This window comes from Miniopterus schreibersii (assembly GCF_964146895.1).
Source record: "Miniopterus schreibersii genome assembly, chromosome: 13".
Classification (NCBI taxonomy): domain Eukaryota; kingdom Metazoa; phylum Chordata; class Mammalia; order Chiroptera; family Miniopteridae; genus Miniopterus; species Miniopterus schreibersii.
This window is the reverse complement of record NC_138113.1, coordinates 42448149-42469807: the sequence shown is the minus strand read 5'-3', so window position 1 is coordinate 42469807 and position 21659 is coordinate 42448149. Positions and strand designations below refer to the sequence as shown.

At 45.8% G+C, this 21659-nt stretch overlaps 1 protein-coding gene across 1 annotated transcript in view; it reads left to right on the top strand.

Annotated features, from left to right (window-relative positions):
* Positions 1 to 20801, top strand: part of TACR1 (tachykinin receptor 1) — a 132367-nt gene extending 111566 nt beyond the window's left edge. The window contains exons 3-5 of the mRNA XM_081156745.1: positions 14197 to 14347; positions 16491 to 16687; positions 17566 to 20801. Of these exons, the coding sequence (XP_081012871.1) occupies positions 14197 to 14347; positions 16491 to 16687; positions 17566 to 17857 (640 nt within the window). The 3' untranslated portion in view covers positions 17858 to 20801. The remainder of the gene's footprint in view (positions 1 to 14196; positions 14348 to 16490; positions 16688 to 17565) is intronic.
* The last annotated feature ends 858 nt before the right edge of the window (positions 20802 to 21659 follow it).

The following is a 21659-nucleotide window of genomic DNA, read 5'->3' as shown; positions in this document are numbered from 1 at the left end:
AACCATGCAGCGCTCTCCCGAGACCAAACAGTGCACGCACCCCTCCTTCTCAGCACAAACATCTGCGCTATGCCTGCTGTAGTGATTTTGTGGTTGTGGACATTCTTCTTTGTTGCTGCTTTCAGGTTTCTGCCCCCCATCCTGACACTGCAATTGCTCAGGAGTGACCTCATCACTGTCAAATCTAGTGATCTGTTCTCAGTTCTCTTCCAATGTGGTAAGAGCATAAGAGAAAGCAAAGTGGAGAGCGCAGGAGGGAACATTTCCTGAGCAGCCACGATGTTCCCAACGTGAATCAGAGGACTGGTTAACTAGTCAGATTGGAGAGTGAGGATTATACAACAGAGGGCTTGAAATGTCGTGCTAAGGAGTTTGTGCTTCATCTGATGGGCAGTTGGAAACTTGAATAGGAAGGGCATTTGTATCAATAGTAAGAGCTGGGTTTTGGAAAACTTAATCTGTGGTTGATCATGTAGGGAGCAGAGAAGAGAGATACCCAAGGTCCCTGCATTCAAGGAGCTTGCAAATGACTTGGAAGATAAAGCTAATGTGCATGAAATGAAGAACTGTACAAGGCACCAAGTAATCAAAAACTAAGTAGATGTGAAGTGGTTTGGGAATCAGCAGAAAGGATTATGAAGACCAGACTAGTCCAGAGAAGCTCTCAGCAACGGGAGACAAACCTTGAAGAAGGGTAGGAGTTGGGCTGGTGCCAGAAGAAGGGAGCGCATTCCAGTGGCATAAGTCAGTCCACAGAAGGCACAGCGTTGGCCTGTGCTGCCGTCCTCTGTAATGGTTGTAACTCAGCCCCTTCCCTTTGCAGTGCAACGGAGTGGGGGGTCGGCAAACTTTAAGAGCCAGAGAGTAAATATTTTAAGTTCTGCAGGCCCTACAGTCTCTGTCACAACCACTCCACTCAGCCATTGAAGCAGGAAAGCAGCCACAGACAATACTTAAATGAATGGGCATGGCTGTTCCATGATAATTTTATTTATGAACACTGAAATTTGAGTGTCATATAATTTTTTCTCATATCATGGAATGATATTCTTCTTTTGACTTTTTTCATTCATTTAAAAATTTTAAAACCATTCTTTCTTAACTCATAAACCATATAAAAACAGGTGGTGAGCTGATATAGCCTGCGGGTGACAGTTTGTGGTCCCTGCAGTGCGGGGGGGGTGTCTGTTGTGGGACCTGTGAAGTCAGGGGACCTGGGTCCATGTGTGACACCAGCACCCCCACTCACAAGATGTGCAGCTATGCACAAATTACTTACCTCTCTGTGTATCAGCTTCCTCATCTGCAAAGTAGAAATAAAAATAGCAGCATCCATCGTCTCTGGTTGTTGTGAGAATTAAAGGAATAGGAAGTCTTGAACTGATGAAACTTACCCAGAGGCATGGAGGAGTGACAGAGTGCCGAAAACAAGTGTGGTTGGAAAAAACTTGAAGTCTGTAGTTGTGAGACGTAGGTTCTAGTTCAAGGTCTGCTGCATGACCTTTGGAGGGCAGTTTCATCTTATGTAGAGTAGGAATGATTTTACTCACTCTGTAGGGTAGGTGTGGGGGAAATGACATCATAAATATGATTGCATTTGTAAAAGTTATCACCCACCACCCAGATCTTGATTTCTTATAGTGCGCCCCAATAAAAGAGACCAGGGCTCCTTGGGAAATGGCTGATTCAAGGACAGTGAATTCACAAGATAAGCCTGGAGCACCTTATATTTCTAGAAAGAAGAAAGAGCGATAAGTGCACACAATGTTGGTATGAAATGAACATCGGAAGCCATTGAAAGAGCTTCCAATGGCCAAAGCTGGAACAATTAAAGTAAATGTTTTAAAAAGTATTGCATTATGACCCACAGTATGTAATAAATATACGTGAGTCTACATTGATGTATATAAAAGATTGAATAAGCAAATGATGAAGACCAGACAAATCTCGCATGCAGAAGAATTCCAAGTAATTTATATAGAAATTCCACCTTCAAGGAGGGGAGCATAACTCCCTAATCCTTAAGTGCGGACTGTGCACAGTGACTTTCTTCCAAAGAGCACAGTATGGAATGGTGGGCAGGGACGGGAGAGAGGAGTAGCTTTAGAGTGGACAAGCCTGATAAATGCTACTGCAATCAGGTGATCAAGGTCAATACCAGCAGTGATGAGCCATATTGATAGCATGTCCCCTAGATATGATGTGATGAGAATGACACTTTACCTCTGTGGTCTTCCCAAAAAAACCCATATCCCCTGTCTAATCATGAGAAAAACTTTAGACAAATCCCAGCTGAGGGACACTCTGCAGAATACCTGACCAGTAGCCTCGTAACTGTCAAGGAAAGTCTGAGAAACTGTGGTTGAGATCCTGGAACAGTAAAAGGACATTAGATAAATTCTAAAGAAACTGAATAAAATATGGACTTCAGTTAATAATAATGTGTTGATATTGGTTCATTAATTGTGCCAAATGTACCATGCTAATAAGATGTTAACAGTAGCAGAAACTGGCTGTGAAGTATATGGGCACTCTCTGTGTTATCTTTGCAACTATTCCTCAAATCTCATACTATTCATCTCCACTAAGCCCCTTCTCTTCCTAAAATGGTTATTTTTTGAACTCTATAAGTATTTAGATATTAATAATAAAAAATATGTATACCACATACATGGCATCCCTTCCCGTAAAGTTTTACAATGCTTTTCACCCAAGACAATCCTAATCTCTACAACATAGAATTCCTGGGCCCGTTGCTTACGTTCTGTCAGGGTGAACTGCACTGTGCAATTCCATGGGTGCTCATGAACAAGTAGTCTCTGTGAGTGGTGTCCTGGAGTTGTGCTGAGGACCATAGTGCATAGTCACTTTGTAATTTTTGTGCCTGAGTTTTATCATCCACAAAACAGAGATTGCTGTTGGGAGATGTGAATCAGTCGATATGTGTAAATAAAGCATTTAGAATGGTGCCTGGCATATAGCAAACGCTGTATCAGTGTTAGCTGCTAATGTGGTGGTGGTGGTAGTCATGATGATGGTGGCAGTGATGGTGATGGTGATGATGGTGATTTGAAGGCCCCTCGGTACCATAACAGAGGCTATTTAGTTACTTAATAAAAGGCACATGTACACTCCTTATACCATATTCAGCCTGGGCCCTCTTTAACTAGGATCATCACCATGCAGAATTACCATTTTGACCAAGATGCCGTCTCCACTAAGCCCATTCTCTTCTAAATCAGTGATAGTATTGGGGCTGGGAGTCCTTACTAAGAGAAGGGGCAGCAAGACTGGGTTTGAGGCTGTGGCTGGAGCATCCCTCACCTTCACACCCACCCCCATCTGCATGTTCCTGCCTATTCTATCTCCAAGTCATACCCTGAATTTTCCCAGCTTTCTTCAACCAAGCTGTGCCTAATGATGGTGAACTTTATGGGTCAGCTTGGCTGGGCTACTAGTCAAACACTAGTTCAGATTTGGCTGTGAAGGTATTTTGTAGACATGATTAGCATTTACAATGAGTTGACTTTAAGGAAAGCAGATTACCCTCTATGACGTGGGTGAGCCTCACCCAATCAGTTGAAGGCCTTACGAGCAAAAGCTGAGATTTTCTAAAGAGGAAAGAATTCTGCTTTAAGAGTGCAGCATCTACACTCACTTGAGTGTCCAGTCTGCCTCCTGCCCTACAGGTCCTAGACTCACCAACAGCCACAATTGTGTGTGTCAACTCCCTAAAATGAATCTATCTACACACACATACACACAATATCCTTTTGGTGCTCCTCCTATATGCCCAGCTCATTCGGACCTCAGGGCCTTGTGTCTGCTCTTGTCTCTACACAGATCACCTACCCTGCACCCTTCAGGAGACTGCTTCTGACTTCAGGTCACTTCATCAGGGAGTCTTTGAGTGTGAGCCCCAGATTCCCTACCACCACCTTCATTGGTTGCTTTATGCACGTAACACATTTATGATTTTATATTTATTTGCTGGTATATTTGTTTATATTCTGTCTTTGTCCCTATACTTTAACCTTCTCAAGGTCAAGGATCATATCTTTTTTACTCACCATTTATATCCCCAGAATCTAGCACAAAGTTAGGGCTCATGATCAATTCGGTGGCTGAATAAATGGGGTCCGGCTCTTTCTTTCACAGGTTCTTCACCCATAAGAGAAGGTGCTACCTCAGCACAGGGCTGGCCTCCAGCCTGAACAGGTGACTCTGCTAACAATACACATGCAACCCTCATAAAGCTGAAATCTACATGATTCTTTATCTAAGTAGACTCAAGCTCAGAAGCCTAGTTTAATAGGCAAAAGTAAAAAAATAGAAACTCCATTAAAAATACCCAAAACTATTGTCCACAGCATAACTACAAAAAAATTCTGTCTCTATTGTATAGATCAGCTTAGCTTTTCTCCCTTCAAGAAAGACACCTTTCTTGTAAGAGAAGACTGCATGAAAGATGGTTCAGAAATGACTAGATTCAATTTGGCCAGCTCGGGGAGGTACGAAAATCTGTCAACACTCCCGCGTTAAAAATGTTTGTCTTCTTGCACACAACTCACAGCAGACTTCAAGTTGATTAATGGAGTCTCCGTGATAATTTCTTGTGAGACGTAAATTGCATTGCTCAATTTGCTAATGGAAGCTGTAGACCGGCAGCCTGTGTAGCTCATGGCATAATGGTCTATTGTTCATGCTGAGAAACTGCTGGCTGAGGAACTAAAAGTGGGGTGTTTGTCTTTCTCACATATTTCAGCCGAGGGTTTCTTTGGGCTCAGGGTTCAAGACATGAAAAGGCTGTGGAAATAGGACAAGAATGAATCCAGACCTAAACTGGAATCTAAGACTTGGCCACTATTCCAGGTCACACATGTAGGCGGAATTGAATTCTGGGTCTGATGTTTTAAGCAATGCTATTTTTCCAATAAATTGTCTGCCATTATTAAATGCTGTGGACGGTTTTGGTGCTTGGTATATGTGTTCATTCTTGAGAAACTGTGGTGTCCCTGCCCTGAGTGATACGCATCCATTCTTCAATCTGAGCTCATCTGAGCAGAAAGACAAAGAAATGCAAAGGGTTGAAACGAAAAAAGGACCGATCTGTTTTCTGTTCCCATTTCAACCCTGAGTGACTTCAACAAGGCAATTACCTTCCCTGTACCTTAATTTTTCAATTTAAAATGGGGTTAGAAATTTCTCTCTCTTACCCCAAGTCCCAGAGGTAATGAGATGAAGTCAAATCCACTTTCCAGAAATACCTTTGCAATGAAACTACAGCACATAGAAAATGCGCGGTTTCTACATCTTCTACAAGCCAGTGGCTGTTTACGTTGTACCACACTTGATACCAGATTTCATCAGAAAAAGAAAAAATGGCCACTAGCTGGCCATTTATTTGTGGGTGTTGTGCTAAGATTTGCCTTGCGTGGAGGAAATACCTTCGGTGCGCAGCAAGGAGCTGGGTGCTCAGCACAGGGCCATGAGTCTGGAGGGCATGGATGGTTGTTAGTCACAGGCTATTGTCACCAGAATTGTTTTGATTATTTTAAGTGTTTTTCAGACCCCGGGGACTAGAAGAAGTATAAGAACAACCAACACTCACATTTATGCTACCACTTATATCAGAAAATGCTTACTGATGTCAGTTGGCACCGATAGAAGCAGTTTTTAAACAATGCCTCACCAAAAATAACCATCTTTCAAATGCTCAGAAGAATGAAAAAGTACAAGCTTCAGTTCTCTGTGTGTAGCTGAGCTCTCCTCCGCTCAGTGCTCATCACAGGCTGCAGCAACCAGGGCAGGAGCTCATCCCGGACCTGTTGCTGGCTGCTCAGCCTGCGCGGGGTATTCTTCTGCAGGGACAGTCCCCTACCCCAACCTCAAGCCGAGCCTAACACGAGAGAGTTAAGAACTATCCGGAGGGAATAAGAGTGGGTGAGTTTTATCAGCAAAACACTTATCGGTGTCCACTGATGATCAGGAAAACATGTCACAGACAAAATGCAGTCTTAATTCTCAATGGGTTGTAATAATCCAAGGAGGTTTGCAAAGCTCATGCTACGTTGGTAAAAATTGGACCAAGGGACACATTGGAAAACAGCGCCATGAGACAGTGAGATACTTGGGGTGGACGTGTGCAGTGTACAAGGCATGTAAGCACACAAAATGCATGCCGGTTTATTGCTGGGGCACTGAAGGGCCAGTCACCTGAATGAAATACGTTCTGATGGGGCCAGGGGCCAGCTGCAGTTTGGCGCCACCTCGTGGCGGTTCTCTGTTCAGACTTCAGTACCTGGCCCTGTAGCTGGTTGTAGCTTCCAGAACTACCGTGCATGGGAATTACATGATTTTTTTTTTAAATATATCTTTATTGATTTCAGAGAGAGGAAAGGAGAGGGAGAGAGAGAGACAGAAACATCAATGATGAGAGAGTCATTGATCAAGCTCGCAACCAGGCATGTGCCCTGACCGGGAATCGAACCCCGATCGCCTGGATCCTAGGTCGACGCTCAACCGCTGAGCCACGCCCGGCTGGGCGGATTACATGATTTGATGTCATCTGCCAGACTGAAAAGACTGACCAGGGAGCAGAGTGCAGATTCAGGGGCCCCCTCACTGTCTCCCTGCTTCTTGAGACAAGGTCTCCCTCTTTGCCACACCTCCTCCTCGACCCCAAAGTAAGAACTTTAACCCATCACGGGACCTTTGTGGTCACCACTATCACTGGCTGGCCCACTTGGCTCCACTCAGGAAACCAGCCCTCCTCCTTCATGTCCTCAAAGTCCCACTGACATGGACTTGTTGGCTGAGGTACATTTTACAGAAGATTTTGGGTGTGATTAGAGAAATCAGGGAATTACGCATAGGACAGGACTGTACCGTCTGAATTTACTCTCGGGTACAACGGTTCCTTACAGTGTATTGAGCATGCTCACCACAGGAAATGTCTTACTGGCTGTGTCCTTTTACAGATCCCTGCTTTCAACCTTGGGGACGCCAGATCTCGATCTTTCTCATATCTTTCTCTCTCTTTCTTGTTACCTATACTCTTGATTTTTTTTTCCTTACATAGACCAATTTAGCATTTTTTCACCCCACCCCAAATTATGCTTCTAGTCTATCTTCCCTTATCCCAAAACACAATAATGTCCTCAGCCAAACCAATCCACCATCTAATTTATTCTTCTGTCTCAGTAATACAAAGCCTGCCAAAGCTTTATAATTCAGAGTTTGTTTTTCCCTTAACACATCCACCAAATAAAAATTTCAGGCAGGAATATCAGCCACCTGCCTCCACTCCCATCCCTGCCCTGCCCCTAAGCAGACTGGAGGAAGGAGGGGTGTGAGAGAGGGAGCTGAGTGTCTTCTGCTGGAGTCCAGGATTTAAAGACCTCTTGTGAGAGCATTTCCAAACTCTGGAGCCATTCCCGGCAACACATCCTTCTGAGGATCTTGGTCTTTGCCTGAGCATGCTGGTCAAGAAAGAATCTGAAAGAAGGACTGAAGGCCCTGGGCAGATCAATAGCACCCACTGCTAAACTTCAGTGTGAGAGCCAATGCTGGGTTGGGCCAGTAAATTTACCGTCTGATATCTTCTGGGAGGCTGAAATCTAACTGAAAATAACTGAATCCATCCCCTGACCCTCTTCGTAGGAAATGTGCAGATCTGGAGATATTTTATTTTTTTGGAACTGAGTAAAATAATAAGCCATTTTGTACTGCCATAGATAAAAGATGCAGTACTAAGCTACAAACATTGAGATGTGCAGGGCTGGCACCCGAAAGGAGAGATGGATCAAGAAAACAGAACAAAAGCCCAGGATCAGAGCCAAACATATACGTGCGTGTGTAAGGTACAAGTGCAGCTTCAAATCAGCAAGGAAAGGATGGCGTATCCAGCAGTGGTGCTAGTAAACAATCATTAGAGAGAAAAATGTGGAGCCTTTTCTCATAACTCACCAAATAAATCCCTGAGACACTGAACGGTTAAGTGCAAATAATCAAATAAATAAATGGGAGAAGTCAAGGCAAATATTTTCATCCTCTGGGTGTGGGAAGGACCGTTCTAAGTATGACAGAACCCATAAAGAGTCCCTGCAAATTAATAAGGGCAATATAGACACCCCCAATGTAAATTGAGTAAGTTATACAAGCAAGCAAGTCACAAAAGAAGAGATGACAGTGACTAAATAGCATACTTGTAAAATTTCAGTGTACGCTGGATCAAGAATATTAGATGCAAAGTAGGGGACCATGCGTAAAAGATGGTGCTGTCAAAGACTAAAAGCCATGCTGATGCCCAGAGAGCCGTGCAGAGGAAAGGGAACCCTCAGGAAGTGCTGCAAGTGGTAGAAATTGGCATATATTTCCTGAAGAGTGACAATATATATCAAACCCTTAAAGGCACTTCATTCCAACTGATTGATTCTTGGCAAATAAGAACGAGAGCAAAGACATATATTTGAATATTATAATTATAGCATTAACTAAATATCAAAGCATAGTAAATAATTCAAGTATCCAATTAGAAGACTGGCCAAACAACCTCCATAAACCAGGATATTATTAGTCATTAGAAATTTTATCATAGAAATGTATTTATTGACCTAAAAAAGCTGTAACATAGTGTTAAGTTTTTAGAGTAACCTAAAATATGTTTGTGAATGTACAACTATAAATCTGCGTGCATAAAAATATAGGAAGATATTAATTGGTTTTATTAGAAATTGATGGGATGGGATTATAGGGCATTTTAAAGGGTTTCTTTTAATGCTTGCCTATAGTTTCAAATCCACAGTGAGTAGATAGAACTTGTGAGAAAACTATTGATTAAAAAATGAAGAGGTAGGAAGTGCTCAGGCCTCCGGACTCTGCCTGCGGGACCCGCGTTCAAGCAGATGCGGGCAGAGGGCTGCTGCTGGCTGGGGAATGGGCCAGGGGCCATCCCGAGTGCCCTCCAAAGCCTGAGATGATGCCTGTCCATGAAGCGGTTCCTTGGTGCCAGTCCGTGAAGCGGATTAAAGAGGAACACCGGGGGCTCTGCCTCCAAGGATGAAACCATCCAACCGAGCAGATGAAAAATAACAAGGAGCCTGGAGAGCACAAGGAGATTCTGACCGCGACTGCAGAAAGGATGTGCTTTCTATCCTGTCTTGTTCTCCCGAGGGGGCAGCACCATGGGGGGGCATTTTATGAACCCAGTTTTTCCTTGAATCAAGTCCTGCTCTTGAGCTGTCTGTCTTGCTGGTCACCTGTCCTGAGGGAGGCCGACTGGAGGCCGACTGCCCGGAGTTTATGGCTGGACGCAGCTGACAGAGGTGTCATCCTGACCCTTCTCTGAAGAACAGAGTGAAGGCCATGTGCTCCCTGGGTGTAGTGACCAACGGGACAGGGCCCAGAGAGCTTCGTTGCCACCTTTCCGCACAGTCACACGGTGTCCTCCTTTAGCGGCTGCCCTGCGCCTCCCTTTCGCAGCCCAGCGTTTTAAGGCACCCCCTGCCCACGTGCCAGCCCAGCTGCGCTAGCCTCTCACCCCCGTTAGAAGGCAGCCTGCTCCTGACCTCCGATTTCCAAAACCATCGAGCAAGTTGCAGCTCTCCCTCCCCTCGGGCAGGCTCCGTGCCTGGGCTGTTCCCTCCCTCCTGCCCCGGGTATTGGTCACCCTTCTTCCCTCCCCCTGTGGGCTTGCCCGGCCCCCACCCCCAGGGGTCGGGCTTCCCCCTCACTACCCTCTCTCAGAACCGTCCTACATCTCCTTGTCCTCTCATGGTTTGGGGACACCTAAGGGCTCTGAATCTAGTCTCCAGCCCAGTGCCTTTGTCCCAGCTCCAGCCAGATCCAGACAACCAACTGCCAGCCCTCAAGGTCAGCATGGCCAGAAGAGCAACAGGCCTGCCTCTCCTCCCCGGTCCCCATACCAGGGACAGTCGGCCTCACTCTCTGCCATTTGCAGAGGCCAGAAATCCAGGTAAATTGCCCCTTCAGTGGCCAGCATTTCCTCCCAGCTACAGCACCCCTTGAGGTCCTCCCCGCCCCATCCATCCTTTCTGCCATAGCCCTAGCTCGCATCATTGTCACTTCCTGCCTGGATCCCCGCACAGCGCCCTGAAGGCTCGAGCCTCTAGCCTTGCCCGCCTCCAGCCATGCCCCACAGTGGCCAGAGCACAAGTATCTGATCAGGTCACTCCTCTGTTTAAAACTACTTCATGGTTTCCCACCGACTTCAGAATAAATTACACTCTCCAGCCTGTCATAAAATGCCCTTCAGGATTTCGCTTCTGTCCACCTTTCTGGCCAAGACTCCTGATGGTTCCTCACACAGCCATGTTCCATTCGGTCCCAGCCACACCACAGCACCCTCATCATGCCGAGTCCCCCCTCATGCCTTTGCACCTGCTGTTTTTCTCACCTATGGCACCCACCTCCTGCTTATGTATCAGGGCCTGGCCTAGCAGCACCTCCTCCAGGAAGCTTCCCTGGTCAACTTGATTGAGAGTCTCACTTCTGCATTCTCATTACTCTCTAGTTACTTAATAAAAAAAAACACCTGTTGTAGTCAGGGTAATTTTTAAATTTTTATGTTCATATTTATTTTATATATACTTATAAAGGCCCCTGACACCCCTCCTCAATGTCTCCACTCCCTTTGAAGAGGTACCTACTGTCAATCACTTCTTTGTCGTGACCACAGACAAAACTCCTGGCAAAAGACCAAAGGTGGGGACTCTCCTCTGTGTCCCCTCCTACAGGACTGCCAGGGTTTGGGGATTTGGCTCTAAAGTCTGGAATTAAAACCGAACCAAGAAATATATGGGTTTTGCTTTCCTTAACTACAAGGAAACCCAGTTTATCTGCAAAGAAGACAATTTTTTGCAGGAAGTAAAACGTCAAGCAGGTATCTAGCATCATGCTTGAAGAAGAGGTGGCTTGAGGGTTGCTGGAGGAAGGGCAGGAGGATGAAGCTGCTCAGCGCATGTCAAATGAGGGCTGGCCAAGACATCCAAGATGCAAAGAGGGCTCTGGGGAAGGGCATGCTCCCTTGAGTCTATAGGACCAGGAGGTGGATCTGGCTTGTTGTTTGTGACCTAAGATGAAGTAGTGAAAGCTACAGGGCCACAGGTATTCACTCAGTTTAAGGAGCAAAGTGTCAGTCACAGCCAACAGCAGGAGGCTCAATGACAGTGACTCAGCCCTGCCTGCACAGGAGAATCCCCTAGGGGAGCTTCTGAAACTCGGATGCCCAGGCTGTGCTGCAGACTAGTTTTAAATAAGAAGCTCTATAGTGGGATCCACACACTGGAACTTTTCAATGCTGTACAGCCAAGATTGAGAGCTCCCTGCTACAAACCTGAACTTGCCCACGAATCACAAGGTGGTCTTGTTGAAATACACACTCTGATTTGGTCCATCGTGGTGGGGCCTGAGAGCATGCATGTCTAACAAGCTGCAGGGTATCGCTGATGGAGCTGGCTTTATAACTACTGACCAGCATGTCACAGGGAGTATTCAAGAAAAAGGTAGAAGATTACGACATAGAGATATTGCAGAGAGGACTTATGCCTTGAATGGGGACTGGGATTGCATCCGTGCCCTTCAACCTCTCTGTAACAGCTGAAATCTTCCACCGCCACCCCCAAGCCCAGCAAAGCAGAGCTGTTTCCTAGAGTGAAGGTGGTTAACCCAGAGCCCTGCCCTCTTGGCCTCCTTCTTCCCCCACCCATGGCACCTAGAGTTCGTTTGAAGACACCTTAGATACTGTTTCATAAACATATCTACCTTCATTTCAAATGCTGGGGATTATTTCAGAAAGTGGAACTGTTGCTGCTTGGACGATGAGGTGACTCCAGCCTCGTGAGCCCTAAGTGAACCTGGATCAGTGAGCACTGAGGTAGTAAGGCGCTGAGGACAGGAAGCTCTGCAGGGCTTGGGGCTGCTCTGTCTGTATTCAGCAAGTTTATCCTGCAAAACGTGTCAAGCCCCATTGGCTGCTTAGAGGAGAAAGCTGGAGGGAACAAAGACATGAAGCTGTCGTATGCAGGTTCCTTCTGAAAGTCCTGTTAAGTCCATTGGCAGAATTTAATGATCAAAAGCAATGCACATCTCATCAAGTGGGAACCAAACAGTCCCTTCTGTCACCATCTTTTGCAGTCACTCCTGATGCTTTCTCTGGCTCACTTCTGGTGCATCCCTTACCCCTGATCTCTTCTCCGGAGACACATATTAATCCTGAGACTGATAAAATCCTGCCTGGCAGGGAACCAGGAATATCAGAATCAAGAGCCAAAAAATGCAGGGAGCTGCACTAAATAAAATACACTAGGTTCATTGACCAACTCTCTAAAATAATAATTTTGGTAAGAAATAAAAGGACAGTTACTTCCAATTAACTATATGGCAAAATTTTTCCTAAAAGGTGTCAAGAGGGAGTAAATGCATTTATTTGCATATTTTTAATGACGGAATTTCATTCATTTGGCCTGCAATCATTTAGAATTTTTGATAACTTAGACATCGTTTAGATAGAGTATTTGCAATTTCTTTGTAAAAGGGGTTTATCTGAACAAGATTTAGGTGGCTCCCAAAGGAAGTGACAATACAGGGAGACCCTGAGCTCCTGGTGAGACTGGAGCACCCTGTCTGTGCAGAATGGCTGCACTCAGCTCCACGCTTTGCTGAATCTGTGGTTAGTTACTTGAAAAGTCCTGAAGTGTCTTCAAGTTGCAAATTTTAATATTCAGAGGTCTGGCTTTGAATATTAAACTGTGGGGTTTTGCAAAGTGGTTGAAAACAAATGAAGTGTCAGTAAAGGAGAAACTGAGTGAATACGTGAGCTTCCCTTATTGGAAAAATTTCCACTGTGGAGCATAAGCATAAACAGGATGGAAGAAAATATCACTGGGTGGCTTTTCGTCAGAGCCAAGAGGCTGGTTCTGGGGTCCATATTCTAATCCCAGGTCCTCCTTTTACCGGCTGTGAACTTAGGCAATTTAATTAAATTTTAAACTGTGGTTTCTTCCTCTGCAAAATGGGATGACGATAGTACCACCCAATCATTTGTTTCCAGGATAAGATAAGGCCAGCAAAGCACTTGGCATTGTGCTGGTCACTCAGTGAGCTCCAACTCCCTTATCTATGAATGCTATGAATACCATCATTGACATTATTAGCACAGTGACATAAACACCTCAAAGTATTAGCTGCTATTATTATTATTACTATTAGGAATGCTGAGTTTACCCATTAAACTCACATCAGGGGAAAGGGCTATAACTAGCCAGACATGCCAGTGACCCCCTGAGAAAAACATCCTTTCTCAAAATTCAAAAAACTTATTTGAATGTCCTACTTAGAGGGAGTCTTGTCTGAAACAGAATAGGATAAATTACACTGCTGTAGCAAATCCCCAAAAATCTCAGTGGTTTAACAGTGAGTGGTTTAACACAGTGGTTTAACTAAGCAAAGGGTTAGTTCTTGCTCGTGTCCCAGTCAAACTCAAGTCAGATGCGATGTAAATTCCAAGTGGTGACTCAGAGACCCGGGCAGCTTTCATCTGGAGATAGGTTTTTAAGAACCAGACTTAGACGTGGCTAACACTTTGTGGCTCTTTCTACTGATTCTAGACTAGGATAAGTCCTATCTGTTTCCTCCAAGCTAATTATTCTTATATCTGTGACTCCCTTGGTCATACAGAATGGATCAGGGCTCATAACCATCGTGGTGGTTCTCATCTGAGGGTACTAGCTGAGCCTAAGTGTCATCTGAAAGGTGTAAACTGAGTGGTACAGTCACCTCCTTCTTTCTAGAGCGTATGCTTATATTAATGATGCTTTTTTTTTTTTTTTTTTTTTGTGCTAGAGAATGTCAGCAATATTCAACTTAACATTAACTAAAATTGCTATAGGTATACAATGGATTCAGTTCCCTTCAATCAATGTTTATTCTTCTTTTTTCAATCTGAACAGGATTCTTCATTATGGAAAAAGTCGACTAGAAAAACCTAAGTTGAAGAGATTTGCTTTCTCTAGTTTATCCATCAATATATCACCCACTCATCCAATGCAAGTGGCAAGCCTCCGGGGGTGTGTCTTATCAGCCAAACTAATTAATGGCAAATGCTGAGGAAGGTGGCTGTCAAGCCTTGATCACCCTGTTATTTCTTAACCGACCCCTCCGGCTACCTTGTTGCAGGTATCACATTTGCGTGACTCTGCTGATCTACTTCCTCCCCCTGCTGGTGATCGGCTATGCTTACACCATAGTGGGAATCACCCTGTGGGCCAGCGAGATCCCCGGGGACTCCTCCGACCGCTACCACGAGCAAGTCTCTGCCAAGCGCAAGGTGAGCAAGGGACAGGGAGCGCCCACCCCACCCCAGCACAGGCCACAGGCTGGCAAGCAGATGGGCTCCAGAGCCTCAGGAGGCTCCACACCTCAGGCACAAAACATCCCTGAGTCTCGGGAACAACAGAGGGAACAGAGGGAAGGGGGAGGGAGGGGATCCTTTTTCAATGTATTAGCAACCTGGGTCTGCCTGTATAGGCATGACCTTCCCACACCTTAAGAGTAATTGCAGCCCTGCCGGGTGTAGCTCAGCGGTTGAGCGTCGACCTAGGATCCTAGGAGCGGGGTTCGATTCCTGGTCAGGGCACATGCCCGGGTTGTGGGCTCAGTCAATGACTCTCTCATCATTGATGTTTCTGTCTCTCTCTCCCTCTCCTCTCCTCTCCTCTCTATGACATCAATAAAGATATATTTAATTAATAAATAAATAGTAATTGCAGCCTGTCAAGCCACTAAGACACACACACAATTTAACTATGAAAGTATTAGACTTATTCAGTCCTATTTTTATTATTTATTTAAAGTTTGGCAGAATAACACATTCACTTGGTGCAAACATCCAAAAGTATTAAAAAGAGCAACATTATGATGATAGAGAACAGATCCGGGGCTAGGAGGGCTCGTATTGGGGGAGGAGCTCCCTATAAAGGGACAGCATGAGCTTCTTTGTGGTGACAGAGCAGCTCTGTATCCTGATTGTGGTAGTGTTTTCACTCATCTATACATGTGACAAAATTTTATAGGACTATACACTCAAAAAATGAGCAAGTGTAAAAACAGGCAAAATCCAAACACAGTCTGTAGTTTAGTTTCTAGCATGGCACTAATGCCGGGGTCCTGGTTTTGATCACAGGGTATAGTTATGTGAGATGAAGTCACCCGAGGAACCTGGGAACCCTCTGTGTTATTTTCGCTACTTCTTGGGAGCCTTAAATTATTTCAAAATGAAGAGTTTTTAAAAATATCACCCTAGCTGGTGTGGCGCAGTGGTTAGAGTGTCGGTCCCAGCACCTAGAGGTCATGGGCTCGATTTCCGGTCAAGGGCATGTACCTGGGTTGCAGGTTCAATCCCTGGCCTGGTTGGGACACATGCAGGAGGCAACCAATCGATGTGTCTCTCTCACATTGACACTTCTCTCTCTCTCTCTCTCTCTCTCTACCCCCCTCCTCCCTCCTTTTCACTCTCTAAAACTCAATGGAAAAATATCCTTGAGTGAGGATGAAAGAAAGAAAGATGGAAGGAAGAAAGAAAGAAAAGAAAAGAAAAATATATTAAGAATCTTACCATGAAAAGGATCCCACCGTTCTAGGCCCTGCATCCCCCCAGCTCCCAAGTGCACATGCACGTTCACTATGGTAGCCACTGTTATTTGTCTTATTAATCCTTCCAAATATTATAATGCATTTATAAGCCAAATAAATATAAACTATCTTCTTTCTTCTTTTTTATGCAAATAGTAAATACACACTTTCTGCCCTTCCCTTTTTTTCACTTAATATCCAAAACACCTTCAAAAATCAATATATAAAGAGCTTTCTCATTATTTTCTTCCTTTTGGTACATTTTGCATAGCGTTTCATTGTGTGGAGGCTAGGTTATTCTCCACTGATTTATTGGGGAAAGAGGGAAGGGGTGCATCACTCAGTGTTCATAAAACCTTGTAAATCCCCTTTAAACATCTGATGCTCCCTTGCGGCAGCTGTTCAAGTCCTGTCCCTTCTCCTTCCATCCTTCTGGTCTCCCTTGGCTTCTCCAGTCATTGCCCAGAGGATGATATAACACAGTGATTCTCGAACACAAGTGTGCATCAGAATCATTGGAAGGAAGGGCTTGTCAAACACAGAATTCTGGGTCCCACCCTCAGAGTTCCTTATTTGGTAAGTCTGGGTGAGGGGTCCAAGAATTTGCATTTCTGACAAGGTCTCGAGTGATGGCGATGACACTGGCTGTGGGGCCACACTCTGAGAACACTGAGGTAACCCAAGTCCTTTGGTACCACATTTAAAATGTCCTTCTTCCCTCCCAAAAGGGGTTATTATAAATAACTGTGTGCAGTGAGGGGATGGTAGGAGAAGAGAGGAAGTAGCCATGGGAATAAGAGAATGTGCTGGTGGTCTCACCTGTCTCGCCCTCTTGCCAGGTGGTCAAGATGATGATCATTGTGGTGTGTACTTTCGCCATCTGCTGGCTGCCCTTCCACATCTTCTTTCTCCTCCCCTACATCAAACCAGATCTCTACATGGAGAAATTTATTCAGCAGTTCTACCTGGCCATCATGTGGTTGGCCATGAGCTCCACCATGTACAACCCTATCATCTACTGCTGCCTTAATGACAGGTGAGAACCCCACCCCCAGACTCTTTCCAGGGGCCACAAGATCATCTGTCTATATAACCACCAAGCAGCCAACCTAAATAAGCAAATCTGGCTGTGAGACAACAGGAAGCGGTGGGGACTGCAGCAAACTAATCACCACATTACTCAACCCCTGCTGATTATCACCACTGCAGGAATACAAGCCCAGAGTGGACATATCTTTCTTTTCTAAGAGGAACTAGAAGTCCATATTTTTGTGTGGCATCTTCTGACTTTTAAACACTGGCAACTAAGTCAATGGGGGTGGGGTGCACATAAGAGGAAAAAAGCATCTGTGGTTGATGTATATAAAGCAGGTCCATGAGCTAGATCTAGTTTGTGACCTAGGAGTTTGCTCACTCTGCCCTATGGATTCAATGCACAGGGGGCTGTGCATGGAAACAGAGGTACAGAGTCGGTGTGAGAGTCAGATCGGAAGGAACATGACTGGCAGAAAGTCATCTTTCAGACAGTGAACTACTGGAAAGGGAGGACTGACTCTTATCATGTGTTTCTACCACATGGTGACTAGCACAGTATCATCACACAGTAAACCCTTGGTGAATGTTGAGTTGACCCAAAGTTGGCTGACTCCACAGTGGAGACAACATAGTTCAGTGGCTGCCCTCAGGAAAGACACATTTCACCTGAACCCAGGTTCTAGTGCTGGATTTGACTTTAAGGACCAATCTTTACATATTTTTGGCCTTACTGTCTCCAGTTCTCAATTAATTTTAAAAATAATAACACAGAATCATGCTTGGGTGTGTTTATGTGTTAAATAGCTGACGCAAAGGTGGGAAGTCCCTCTGAAAGCAGGCTGTCCCCCAGGGTTACCTCTCCACCTGCTCTTCCTCCAGGTTCCGTCTGGGCTTCAAGCACGCCTTCCGGTGCTGCCCCTTCATCAGTGCAGGAGACTACGAGGGGCTTGAGATGAAATCCACCCGGTACCTCCAGACCCAGGGCAGTGTGTATAAAGTCAGCCGCCTGGAGACCACTGTCTCCACAGTGGTGGGGAACCATGAGGAAGAACTGGAGGAGGGTCCCAAGGCCACACCTTCACCCCTGGACCTCACCTCCAATGGCTCCTCTCGCAGCAACTCCAAGACCATGACTGAGAGCTTCAGCTTCTACTCCAACATGCTCTCCTAGACCCCGGGGCCTTCAGCAGGGGCAACTACCATCGTCTTTGTCTTGCTTCCCTTCATGCATGGGTAATTCCTTGATCTGGAAACCATCTGAAATGCCCTAACACTGGGGCTTGTGAAAAGGGTCAGAATGGTTTAGGAAAAGCATTCCATTCTAGAGTCAAGAAACCTGGATTCTTCCCTGTCATTGCCACCCCCATGCTGTGTGACCCAAGGCAAATCATCAAACTTCTCTGAGCCTGTAAAATGGGAGATTTGACTAAATGTTCTCCACAACCCATCCCATCATTCTAGAATAAACTTTGGTTGCATGTGAGCACTCATTTCAAGATGAATCCTGCAATGCAGCAACAGACCGAACTGATCTGTTTGCCTGGAGCCTCTGTCTTACTTCAATAAAGTTGTTCTCAGTCATGCTCAGATTACCCTCCTTTAGCTGGTGGACGTCTTCACATGACAGGGTGAACAAAAGAAGGAACCACAGAAAGTCTGAATGAGAAATTTAACCTTGTTTTCCATGCACTTCTGAAAAGGAGACAAAGTCTGCCCCTTTTTGGCATCTCAATATTTTAGGACGTTTAAACATCATGGAATTGAGAGCCTCAGATTCATCTGCATTATGTCCCTGGTGACTGTCCTGAGCAACTGATGCAGTCAGAATGTGTCCATGGATACCAGCTGACGTCAGCCATGGACCAAGAGTCAGGAGAGCTGTGCCATACTTCATCTGTCTGAGCCTCTCTTTCCTTATTTGTAAAACTATGGAACTGAAATTTTAATATTCAATGGTTTGATAATTGTATGAGTTTTTTGTTTGTTTCACCCCCCCCCAAAAAATGGTAGTCTCATAAAAAATAGAAGAGAGTCTGGTGACTTAATACCGAGCTCCTGCAGAAGAATCAACTGCTGAGGCCATGTGACCACACCCATATCAAACATTCTCTGATTTATCCTAAAATGTGAGTACTTTTTTCTCCTGGAAGGTTTTAGCCTTTAACAGAGCTGAGGACTTGGTGTCAAAGCCTGCATCTTTCCACCAGGTTTTAACAGACTGAGCCTGCAGCTGGAGATAACATCAGGAAAACAAATTTGTGGGCTCCCTGCTCTGGCCTTATGGGTGTCTTAGGACAGAGGCACTAGCATCCAGCATGTGCTCAGGTGCCCAATGACCAAAGGGGCTGCACACTGCAGGAGCACCTCTGGGAAGAGGACACCTTGCATCTTCCCTTTAGACTCTCTGAATCTCCCCCTTCTTGCCCCTATGGCTTTGCTGGCCCCCTGTCTATAAAAAGTGAGACAACACACCAACCCTACAGGACAGCTCATCTACCAAGAGTCATGAACTTAATGCGTCATGTCCCAGTACAGCTTTGGGATTTCCATCAGGTGAGCATGCAGTTCCCTCCTGTCTCAAAGATCTGTGCTCTGTCCCGATGAGGCTGAGAGCAGAAGCCTCATGTAACATCCGTGAATGTCCTCTTCACCTGAAGAAGGGAGGCCCATGTGCTGCATCCGTGGTGTGGCAGGAGAGCAGCGCTGCCCACAGGGTTTACAGCCTCACCAGCCCTGCTGGCTCTAACCCTACTCGGCCGCGGCACGCCTGGTGGGAATTGGTTAGCAACAGCATAAGCCAGAAGGACCTGAGAATCATACTCTGCAAAGCCTCATGGGAAGGATCAAATAAATTAAGTAAAGCCAGCTCAATGCAGATGTACGAATGGAAGACATAATTTAGGGGCAACAAAAGTCAGTGCTGAAAGCATTACTCAGACTTCCAATAAACAATTGTGCCACATATGGATGATACTGAAATAAAACATCAACCACAAAACAAGAGGTCATTGATCATTTAAAAAAGCAAAGAAGAATGAATCTTTTCAGAGGGCTTTAAAGAACCAGCATGGTTAAGAGAAGAACCTAAGAAGAAAGTGTCAAGGACTTGGGGACATACTCTCTGTGTAAGAAGTTGGAGTTGAATTCAATAAGGATTATTGAGTACTTGCTCTGGACTTGGCCCTGAGCTGGGGGCACACAGCTCTTTCCACTCTTGAGAGCCTGGCTAAGTCACCTGTCCCCATGGGTCGAGGCCACCCAGCAGACGTGAAGGTAGTTGAGATGCCGATTCTCCCCAGGATGCTAAAGACCTGCACTCAGTACATGTAACCGAGCCAAGGCTGAGACCTTCAGAGTGCCTTCTGCAGTGAGAGTTAGTTCTCTGAGAGTCAGTCCAGGGGACCTAGTGAGATATGGTTGGACAGCATCATCACTGCACATAATTAGAAGGACGATGGGATGGTCCTGACCAGTTTCAAATATGGCAAAACATCCCCTCTGAACTAACCCAGCAGGCCTTCCTCCAACCCACTCTCCAACACGTATTTAACTTAGAAAAAATGTCATCAGCTCCCACATGTGGGAAATGCCATGTTTGCACTGTGCATGGGGCTCATTCTTATAGAAATGTGTCACCCTGTGTTTATCTCCTACGTGTTTTTCCGTGGTGTGCTGGTCAGTAGTAATAGAATATAAGACATCATGGGGCCAATCTTTGTTGTTACTTCCAAACTATGGGATCCAGTTGTTCTCCATGTGTTCTCTGTATTGTGCCAACCTCCCTTCCTCATTCTTTCACAGAGGAGCTGGTGTACATCGTGGACTCACAGTCAAACCATAGTAATCGAGGGATGGGGGGACCTTTATGGGAGGAACTAAAGGGGGGAGTCCTTGTCCCCTCTCCCATACCATAATGCTGAGACATGCTGGAACGTCCTTCCTCTTAGAAGGACTGAGGGGACTTCTAGGAAAAGGGACTCGGGAGCTTACCCTGCTGACCTGGCTTTCGGAAAGAACCCTGTACATGGAGCAGGGTCATTCCTGAGCTTTCTGTTTTCCAGCCTGGAACCCTGGAAAGAATTTCCGTACAGAAATAAAGTATGTGTTTGACTATCTCATGCCTCTGTCTTGTCTTCAGGGACCCTCAGCACCCTACAGGAGGCTGAATGGGGTAGGACTCTGAACCCTAATAACTTGCATAGTCAGAAGATGGAACCCAACACCCAGCAATCTCCTAACTCTGTGGCAAAATGAGTTGACAAAATGTGGGGGCTGTTTCCAAATGGGGATCTGGGAAAGGAAAGCGGGACTGTGTAAAGTGACAGTGATGTCACCTGTGAGAAGAGCTGTGTCAGTTCAGGTCCTCCCAGAAGCAGACATCAAGGTGGAGTTAGAAGCACAAGAAATTTATCAGGAGGGCTACTTGGGAAAGATAAAAGAGGAAGGAAGCTGGAGTAGGCGGGGGAAGCCTGAGACCACTGTGCAGATCAGAGGCCTGTGGAGAAAGGGGGAGAGGAGGAGTGGGCAGGAAGAGCCTCAGGTGGGGCAGCTCTGAGGAAGCCTCAGCCTGCCGAAGGGCTGACAGACAGTATCATGGAGAAGGCCCGCGGTGGCAGAAATGGCCAGGCCTGGTACCCCCACCTGCTGGGTCACAGCCGGGTGCTCCCTGGGGAAGGAGTAGTCTGGGTTTGCCAGCTGAAGGTGCATTAGCTGGCAGCCATCAGCTGGCTGCACTCCCACCCCCGGTTCTCTCCTGAAGGGACATCAGGCCAGGACCCCCACAACTGCCACCAGAGCTTTGGTCAAACTCCTGTGTTTGAGGACCATGTCAGGAGGCCCTTGGTAGGATCTGAACCATGGTAGGATTTGAAACTGGAATGAGACTCTCAGTCAGCGTGGCAGCCTGCATCTGACTTCCTGGGGCCTTTGGGGCCACACGGCCCCATGTCACCTCTCAAGCCCACTCCCTCAAA